A 10,746-nucleotide genomic window follows, 5' to 3' on the forward strand; every position below is an offset into this window, starting at 1 on the left:
AGGTCTAACTTTTGAGCCTCACTCACCTGCAGCTGGCAGAGCAGAGATGGAACTATCTGTGATGTCACAGGGCCTGGGAACCACGGAATGTTGGGGGCAGAGGGGTTTGGACTGACTGCAAATGCAGGGAGGAGGGAGGATGTCTGCTGATCCTCTCTCCAGTGGTCCTTCCCTCTGTCCACAATGCCATGCTGTCCTTTGGGGCACTGGAATGGAAGTCCTGGTGCCTCTGGTGAAAGCATCTTGAGGATGGCTGGGCCAGAAGGGGGCGGTATAGCACTGGATGCAGAAGACCTTGGTCCACATTCTGTGTCCGTAGCCAGCAGGGTGGTAACCTTAGGCAGATAGACGTCATGTCTTGGTTTCTTCCTCTTTAAAGTGGGAATAATGGGACTTCCCTGGTAGCACAGTGGTTAAGAATCGCCTGCCAATGCAGGGGACACGGGTTCAACCCCTGGTCCGGGAAGATCCCACATGCTGCGGAGCAGCTAAGCTCGGGCGCCACAGCTATGGAGCCTGCGCTCTGCAGCCCATGAACCACAGCTACTGAGCCCACATGCCACAACTAAAGCCCGCGCGCGCCTAGAGCCTGTGCTCCGCAACAAGAGGAGCCCCCACTCGCTGCAACTAGAGAAAGCCTGCACGCAGCAACGAAGACCCAACGCAGCCGAAATTAAAAATAAATAAATTTATTTTAAAAAAGTGGGAATAATAATTACTTAATTTTAATTGATATTTTTAGGATTAAATGAGGTCAGGTAAACATTTAAAACGGTGCCTAGGTATAGTAAACATTCAAGAAATGGTTGTTATTAATGATATGTGCAAATATAAAGTGGCATTCTCTTCCCAATCTATCTTTCTGGAAAATTGAGTCCTGACAAAATCTCTCACCTTTGGGGAACTCTCAGTTCCTTTATTTAGGACAACCAATTTCTATTTGGGGAAGCCAAATTAGGTTAAAATGTTCTCAATCAGTGCTATCTTTGGATGCTTCTACAGGTCACCTGATACAAAAGGAACAGAAGCCAGCAAAACTTGAGCACAGTTTTGGATGTTCCGTTGGAGGGGTCGATTGGGGTTCAGGTGGTTACTTTCAGGAGAATGGTCATCAAGATAAAAGTTTATTAACAGATGAAATGTGTTTAAACAAGTTCTGGTGATTATCTGTTACCATGGTTACAGAGCAATTGGTCTGTGTGACCTAAGCCATACTAAGTATTCGATAGTGGTAAAAACAGTCTTTTAAACCTCAGTTGTAAAGAATTACTCCTAAGTGGTAATATTGAAGGTTCTCAATTCTGGCTGCAAGTGAGATTCATCTGAGATGTTTTTTAAAACATAGGAATACCCTCAGGCCTCACTCCAGATAAATTAGAATCCTTGGGGATAGCAGTGGGTGAAGCCTGGGCATCAGGAGGTTGACAAAGCTTTCCAGGTGATTCTTATACATAATCAAGACTGAGAACTACTAAGTTACATTGTGGAGATGGCTAATTACACACATAAGCAGTGATTCTCTGCAAAGGCTGCCCTTAGGGAGGAACATTTAAAAATGCCCACGCTCAGGGCTTCCCTGGTGGCGCAGTGATTGAGAGTCTGCCTGCCGATGCGGGGGACACGGGTTCGTGCCCCGGTTCGGGAAGATCCCACGTGCCGCGGAGCCGCTGAGCCTGCGCGTCCGGAGCCTGTGCTCCGCAACGGGAGAGCCACACTGTGTAAGGCCCGCGTACCACAAAAAAAAAGCCACGCTCAGTGCCCACTCTATAGGCCAGTAAAATCACTATTTCTGGGCATTGGTAGTTTTGGAAAGCTCTCCAGATGATTTTCCCCCATCGCACTTTTAAACAATTGAGATATAATTGACATATAACGTTGTATAAGTTTGAGATGTACAGTGTGTTGGTATGATACATTTATATATTGCAGTATGATTACTGTGCAATAGTAGTGTTAGCTAACACCTTTATTGCGTCACATAATTATTTCTTTTTTGTGTTGAGAACAATTAAGATGTAGCCTCTTAGCAACTTTGAAGTTTATAATACAGTATGATTTTTAACTTGCAGCCAGCATTGAAAACTACTGACCTACAGAACAAATTTTAAAAACCTAACTTTTCTTGATGCTGTATAAATGTATTTTTTTAGCTTTTCAGGGACAGTATTATATATGGATTCAATAGGACTATTTTTCAAATAACTTAGAAATGAAAATATACTCTGGAAACCTGTGTTAGATGAAAATTGTGAAGATACTGATGTTAGAGGTATGTGAGAAGCATTTGAATGAAATTGTTTCAGAAGATGGGAGAATGAGGATAGCGGTATTTCTAAATTAATATATTTTATAATATATAATATGCCATTGTATACACACATCCTGTATTGAATCCTTGTAAATAGATGTTTGGTTGTTTCACCTATAGCACAAAACATTTATATATTCAGGTTGGCCAAAATACTTAAAAAGAAATCTTTGCATGGGGAAATTGGGAGATTGTCTTCTGTTTGGGGTGGTTTACCATTCAAGCTTAGATCTGGGGTAGGAGTCTAGTTAGCAGGTTCCTGCACTAATCCCTGGTCCAGGTAGAGAATAATGAACTAAGGCGCTGGCCTAAGGTAAGTGGGTGGATTTTGAATCTGGTGATTCCAGAGGGTATGGGCTCTGGAGTTGGGCTGCCTGCATGAGAAACCTGCTGTGGTAACTTGCTGTATGACGTTGGCCAAGGTCATTTACCCCTCTAATCCTCAGTTTCCTTACCTTTAAAATGGGAATTATAATAGCGTTGATGTGAGGAATACATTAGACCAGCCATGGAATGTCATAAGTGTATAGTTGTCCCTCAGTATCTGCGGGGGGAATTGGACCCCCAAGGATACCAAATCTGAGGATGCTCAAGTCGCTTATATAAAATGGTGTAGTATTTGCATGTAACCTAAGCACATCCTCCTGTATACTTTAAATCATCTCTAGATTACTTATAATACCTAATACAATGTAAATGCCATGTAAATAGTTGCTGGAGAGGTGCAAATTCAAATTTTGCTTTTTAGAACTTTCTGGATTTATTTTTTTTTTCTCCGAGTGTTTTCTGTTGTGGTTGGTCGAATCTGTGGATGTGAAGCCCTCGGATGTGGAGGGCTGACTGTAGTACCTGGTAGAGAAGCGTTCAATAAATGTGGCCTGTTACTATTATTATTTGATACTGAGAGTGAAGGGTGAGTCTGGGCTGATGCTTTCATACCTGTGGATGTGAAATTAGAGAATTCAGGAAGAGTACATTTTGGATAAGGATAAATTTAGGTATTTTGTTTTTGTTTTTTAAAACAACTTTATTTTGAAATAATTACAAATTCACAGGAAGTTGCAAAGAAATGTGCAGTTTTTTTTTAATTTTTAAATTTTATATTTTTATACAGCAGGTTCTTATTAGTCATCAGTTTTATACACATCAATGTATACATGTCAGTCCCAATCACCCAATTCATCACACACACCCCCCCCCCCGCAGCTTTCCCCCCTTGGTGTCCATATGTTTGTTCTCTACATCTGTGTCTCAACTTCAAGTGCAGAGAGTTTCTATGAATCCTTTACCCAGTCTCCCCCAATGTTAGCATCTTGTGTCATTAATGATATCACAACCGGAAAATTAACATTGGTGCAATCCACTAAGCTCATTCGACCATTCACGTTTCGTACGTACTCATATGTGTGTATGTGTGTAGCTGCACGCAGTTTTATCACATGTGGCTTCATGTAACTGCCACCACAACCAAGACACTTAACTACCATCACCACAAAGTTCCTTATGTGCTACTTCATTATAGCCACACCACCCCCTTTCCCCACCATCTCTAACTCCTGGAAACCACTAATCTGTTTCCCATTTCTATAATTATGTCATTTCATGAATGTTCACAAATGGAAACATGTATCTTTTTGTATCTTTTTGAGTTTTTTTTTCTTTTGAGGTACGCGGGCCTCTCACTGTTGTGGCCTCTCCCGTTGCGGAGCACAGGCTCCGGACGCGCAGGCTCAGCGGCCATGGCTCACGGGCCCAGCCACTCCGAAGCATGTGGGGCCACTCCGAAGCCCCTCTTTTTGAGTTTTTTTTTTCACTCAGCATAATTTCCTTGAGATTAATCCAAGTTCTAGCATGTATCAATAGTTTATTCCTTTTCATTGCTGACTCATAATCCACAGTATGCATGTACCACAGTTTGTTTAACCAGTCATCCAGTGAAAGATATTTGAATGGTTTCTAGTTTTTGGCCATTACAAAGAAAGCTACTTTGCGGGCTTCCCTGGTGGCACAGTAGTTAAGAATCCGCCTGCCAATGCAGGGGACACAGGTTCGAGCCCTGCTCCGGGAAGATCCCACATGCCACGGAGCAGCTAAGCCCGTGCGCCACAACTACTGAACCTGTGCTCTAGAGCCCGTGAGCCACAGCTACTGAACCCCGCGCGCCTAGAGCCCGTGCTCTACAACAAGAGAAGCCACCGCAATGAGAAGCCCGTGCACCCCAACGAAGAGTAGCCCTCGCTCGCTGCAGCTAGAGAAAAACCAGTGCGCAGCAACAAAGACCCAAAGCAGCCAAAGATGAAATAAATAAATTTATGGAAAAATAAATAAAGCTACTCTGAACATTCATGTACTAGTTTCTGGGTGAAGATAAGTTTTCACTTCTGTGGGGTAAATGCCCAAGAGTACAATTTCTAGATTGTATGGTAAACCCATTTTTAGTTCTAAAAGAAAATGCCAAATTGTTACCAGCCCTTCCAAGTTGGTCCCCAACAGGGGTCTTCCTGCCTAGTGTCGCTCGCGCCAATATAACTAGACTGACCTGGGTTCAGAAGCAAAGGAAAGTTTTATTCTTTTTTTTTTTTTTTGCGGTAGGCGGGCCTCTCACCGCTGCGGCCTCTCCCGCTGTGGAGCACAGGCTCCAGACGCGCAGGCTCAGCGGCCATGGCTCACGGGCCTAGCCGCTCCGCGGCATGAGGGATCCTCCCGGACCGGGGCACTAACCCGCGTCCCCAGCATCGGCCGGCGGACTCCCAACCACTGCGCCACCAGTGAAGCCCCAGTTTTATTCTTTGATCAAAGAACGCAGAGGTGCCAGCTCCCGCTCTAAAGTCTGCGCTCCGCCCGCTCCCCCTCCCTAGGCCATCAGGGCGGGGCTGCTTTGTAGTGGGGGGGGTGGGGTGGGTGTCTCTTCAGCGGGGGGCGGGGCCGGAGTTCTCCTGGGTCTCGCGCAGTTACGCTACTCACGCTCCAGATCACAGTGCCGGGTGCAGCCTCTCTGCACGCGGCCTGCTGCAGCCATCTTGAATTGCAGTGTCGTGCTGCGCTTCTGCACGGCCCCGAGTTGCGGTGTCGGGCGAAGCCCTTTCGCACTAGGAACTCTGGTCTGAAGTGCCGGGTGGAGTTCTCTGCCCATGGTATCCTGTGAGAAAGTGAAGCTAGACGGGACACAAAGAAAAAGAAAAAAAAGGTTAGACTTTATTTTATTACCCAGATTCTATTTTTATTTTTCGGGAATTGTGAATGGGCTCTGCTGTTGACCAGGTTATTTTCCAGAGGGACTGTGCCATTTTAGATTTCCACCAGCAACTCTCCTCTTCTCCAGTGTTTTTTTCACTGTTTTTTATTTTAGTCATTCTAATAGGTGTGTCTTGGTATCTCATTGTGATTTTAATGTGCATTTCCCTAATAGCTACTAGTGTTGAACATTTTTTTTTTAAAGAAGATGTTGGGGGTAGGAGTTTATTAATTAATTTATTTTTGCTGTGTTGGGTCTTCATTTCAGTGCGAGGGCTTTCTCTAGTTGCGGTGAGCGGGGGCCACTCTCTATCGCGGTGCGCGGGCCTCTCACTGTTGTAGCCTCGCTTGTTGCGGAGCACAGGCTCCAGACGCGCAGGCTCAGTAGTTGTGGCTCACTAGTCCCCAACTAGCGGGCCTAGTTGCTCCGCGGCATGTGGGATCCTCCCAGACCAGGGCTCGAGCCTGTGTCCCCTGCATTGGCGGGCAGATTCTCAACCACTGCGCCACCAGGGAAGCTCTGAACATCTTTTTACATGCTTATTAGTCACTCATACATCCTCTTAGGTGAAACGTCTCTTCATGTCTTTTGCCCACTTTCTAACTGGATTGTTTTGAAAATTCAGTTTTTAAAATGATAGATTATTGAAATATAATTCATATGCCATAAAATTTATACTTCTAAGGTGTACATAGAATTGTGCAACACTGTTTAATTCCTGAATATTTGCATCACCCCAAAAGGAAACTCCATGTCCATTAGCAGTCACTCTCCATTCCCCCTTCCTTCCAGCCCCTGGCAACCACTAATCTGCTTTCTGTCTCTATGGATTTGCCTCTTCTGGACATTTCATATAAATTAAATCATACAATATGATTTACTTTTTCAACGTACCTCCAGATTGTACCATATATCAGTTCTTCATTCCTTTGTGTTGCCAAATAATATTCCATTGTATGGATATACCTCATTTTGTTCATCTATTGATGGACATTTAGGTTCTCTTCACTTCTTGGCTCAAAAAATACTGCTATGAATATTTGTGTGCCAGTTTTCTTATGGACATGTGTTTTCTTTTATCTTGGGTATATATACCTGGAAATGAATTTGCTGAGTCAGATAGTAACTCAATTTTAACTTTTCAGAAATTGCCAGACTGTTTCCAAGGTGGCACTACCCTCGGCAATGTATGAGGGTTTCATTTGCTTTATATCCTCAACAACACTTGTTATTGTCTGTCTTTTTTACTTTAACCATCTTAGTGAGTGTGAATAGTATCTCATTGTGGTTTAGATCTGTATTTTCCTAATGACTAATGATATTGAGCATCTTTGCATGTATTTATTGGCCATTTGTATACCTTGATTGGAGAAATGTCTGTTAAGCTCCTTTGCCCATTTAAAAATTGGACTGTCTTTTTATGGTTGAATTTTAAGAGTTCTTTATATATTCTGGATATTAGACCGTTATCAGATATATGGTTTGCAAATATTTCTCGCATTCTGTTTTTCTTGCATTCTCAATGTGTCTTTTCACGTTCTTGCTGGTGTCCTTTGAAGCACAAAAGTTTTTAATTTTGATGAAGTTCACTTAACCATTTTTTCTTTTGTTGCTTGTGTTTTTGATGTCATATCTAACAAATCAACCACCTCACCCAAGGTCATGAAGATTTACTACCATATTTTCTTCTAAGATTTTATAGTTTTAACTCTTACATGTAGGTCTTTGGTCCATTTTGAGTTAGTATTAAAGTAGGAGTCCCAACTTCATTGTTTTGCATGTGGGTGTCTAGTGGTCCCAGCACCATTTGTTTAAAAGACTATTCTTTCCGCATTGAATTGTCTTGGTCTTGGCACTGTTGTCAAGAATCAGTTGACCATAAATGCAAGAACTAAAATTTACTTCTGAGAATGTTGCATTTGATATTGTAAGAGAGAGTCAAATGAAGGTTTCCAGAAAGGTCAAATGAGTGTGGTAGATGGCACTGTTGGCCCCAATTCTTTACCCCTGCCAATGGTCGTACGTTCTCCATGGCATCATCATAAGCAGAGTGTATTTCCCTGTGTTTGATTTTGGATGTGACTAAGTGACTTGCTTTGGTCAATGGTTTGTGGGCAAAAGGGACAGTATTAGAGTTTTGAGATTAGAATTCCTAGCATGTTGCCACTTCGGCTCTTGCTCTTCTGCCTCTGCCCTGACAGACTATGTCCCCATTAGCCCATTAGTCCCAGAAGAAGAATGAGAGACATAGATCAGAGTCACTCCAGGCAAGCAGTCAAGCTAAGTCCAGCTTAGATCAGCCAACCCCCATTCAACTCACAGACAGTTAGAGGCCTTGGGATGTTTGCTAGGCACAGGCATTCATATTTTCCCAAAGTGTGGGACGCAGTCCCCCAGTGGGAAGTGCAATGATTTAAGGTCAAACATGGACATGACACTATATAGCATTGAATCATATCATGAGAGAGCAACTCCCTTTTGAGTCTTCAATTACCTAAGGGGAGAAGTCTCTGCTAGGTGTACCCACTCTGTAATGCCTCCAGAAAGTTGACAATTTCCCTTTATAACAAAAAGAAAATAGCCTGCAGGCTCAGAGTCTTTGCAGGTGACAGCATCATACCAGGATTTCAGCACATTATTTTGTTTTCATTCTGTTTTTTAATGTTGACCTTTTCCATTTGTGGTACATTTGTTTTAGTGTAAAATAATGAGATGGTTTAAAGAAAAATATTAGGGGAATAATAGTAGAGATAATAGGCAGATCCAACAATGTTATGTGAATAAATGCAGTTTAGGAAATACTGATTTGATATACAACATCATGTCTATGACCTATATAATAAATATTAAGAGAGATTTATGTTTGTCTTCTAAGCAGCTTGTGGAAGGGCATCATTTTATTTATTTATTTATTTATTTATTTATTTATTTATTATTGGCTGTGTTGGGTCTTCGTTGCTGCGCGCAGGCTTTCTCTAGTTGCGGCGAGCGGGGGCCACTCTTAGTTGTGGTGCGCGGGCTTCTCATTGAGGTGGCTTCTCTTATCGCGGACCACAGGCTCTAGGCGTGCGGGATTCAGTAGTTCCGGCGCTTGGGCTCAGTAGTTGTGGCTCGCGGGCTTGAGAGCGCAGGCTCAGTAGTTGTGGCGCACGGGCTTAGTTGCTCCGTGGCATGTGGGATCTTCCTGGACCAGGGCTTGAACCTGTGTCCCCTGCATTGCCAGGCAGATTCTTAACCACTGCGCCACTAGGGAAGTCCCAGGGCATCATTTTAGTTGTAAACTCATCTCTTGCCCGTACTTTTTGAGCTGAAAATTGGGTTTATTCTTTCAAAAAATGTAGGCTTCTCAATTTCCAGGAATCTTAACCCCTAGACTCCCTTCAAAGCCCCAGGGTGATGGTAGCAAATAAAACCCTTTTGTGGCTCTTACATAATTGATACTTAAGAACCTTTTGGAAAAATACTCCTCTGTAATCTCACATTCTAAAAATAGGCTTGACTTTTGGATTGCTTCTAAATAAAAACATATTTTTCGATTACACTGGAGACAAAGAAAAAAACTTTCCAGTATCTATTTGAGACTTGTGGGAAAACGGAGAGAATCAAAGTTTCACTGTTCTCGGTGAAGGTTTTGGTATTGAAATCTTGTCATGTTGGCTGACTTTTGAGTGTGATGGCGGTGGGGAGGAAGGAAGGGTAAACATTGTCACCAGTCATTTAATATGTCACTTATTACTCAGATCTGACACTAAATGCAAAGGCTGCGGCAGGAAGACGAAGCTCGCATCACCGTACATGCTGTGGTCCAGGAGAACATCTCTGAAATGCTATGGCTTCTCTGAGTAATTACTGAATCATCTCTTCATTACAGTGAAACTTCACAGTGACACTATTTGCTGTGGAGCAGAACCAGAGGGCTTCATTCTGGGACTTCTTGGGCAGCAACTAAAATGGCTTGGCTTCCAAAGAGGCAAGGCATGTCCCTTTACAAGTCCCTCTCAACTGAGCACAGCACACAGGACAATGCTACAGTGTAGGCTATTTCTCAAGAACTCCCTCTTGGTGCTGAATTTTGTTTTTTCTCCCTCCTCTTTTGAAACAGTGGAAAGAAAAGAAGGAGCCATGGGCAGTGTAGGGTAGCATGTAATCCAGAGTTAAACTGTGGTCTTTCCCTATTCATTCAAGGATGTTTTCCCCTTACACCAAGTCATCTGCTAGGTCCATGGTCTAAAAAATTACTTACCCTATGTGGATTCAGACTTCTGCCTTTCCCATTCACGGCAAATCACTTCCCTTCTTTGAGTCCCATTTGCTTATCTCTGAAATGGGACCCATAATTCCCACCTCTCCCAGGGCAAGAAGAACGGGCATCTATGAAATTGCTTGTTGAACTGCACCATGTGTGTATTTTGGAAGAACATCTGTGCCTTCCCCAGTGTCTCACCAGGCTGTCTTTATATAGCCACCCGCCTCTCTGTGCTCTCTTGGTAAGCTTTTGTGCTCACAAGGCACCATCATATTACCTGACCCAGAGGGGGATAGTGTAACTTGACTGAACGATAAAGGGGGAAGCTTGATACCTCACCTTTTTTTCCCTGACCTTTGAACAGCAATATTGTTTATTATGTCTCTTTATATTACAAATCCCAGCAGAGTGCCATATACATGTGGAGGAGGGTACATAAATATACTTTAATTGGATTTGAGTAAGAATCTATATTTATTGTTGCCTCGATGCTTGAAAGAAGTAAACAGAGGGGATATAGGAAAACATACTCACACAGTGTCAAGCTATAGGGGGATAGAGAAGAAGTATGTTACAAGACAAAGGACAAAGTCTTACAGAGAAAAACATTTAACAAATGAGTTGAGAAAGAGAGATTCATGGTTTACAAATCAGTGGATTTGGATTTATCTACTGGTGTATCCACATATGTTCTTCCAATATTTTCTCTGGTCTACTGATGGGCAAAGATGCACCATTAGAATTGATAATACATCCATGTGCAACGTACAGAAAGTCTTCCATTTCTAACATCCAGCCACCTGAACTCCATCAGTCATCTCTTCAACTGGATAAATTAGAGGTTGCTCTTTGTAAAGAAAGATTGGAAACTACCAATTTGGAGTCCCACCCTTTTCATGGTGATTCTCCACTTAGCCTTATAACTGATTTCAAGACAATTTGCCAACTCCCCAGGCA

At 42.8% G+C, this 10,746-nt stretch overlaps 1 protein-coding gene across 1 annotated transcript in view; it reads right to left on the minus strand.

The window, feature by feature from the left end:
- Positions 1 to 5,441, minus strand: part of TEX48 (testis expressed 48) — a 14,973-nt gene extending 9,532 nt beyond the window's left edge. Inside the window, 2 exon segments of the mRNA XM_089912649.1 lie at positions 27 to 307; positions 5,273 to 5,441. Coding sequence (XP_089768775.1) covers positions 27 to 307; positions 5,273 to 5,441 — 450 coding nt within the window.
- Positions 5,442 to 10,746: the final 5,305 nt, after the last annotated feature.

This window comes from Delphinapterus leucas, chromosome 6 (genome assembly GCF_059928025.1).
Source record: "Delphinapterus leucas isolate spDelLeu-1000000601 "Yukka" chromosome 6, BTC_Dleu_Yukka2, whole genome shotgun sequence".
Taxonomy (NCBI): Eukaryota; Metazoa; Chordata; class Mammalia; order Artiodactyla; family Monodontidae; genus Delphinapterus; species Delphinapterus leucas.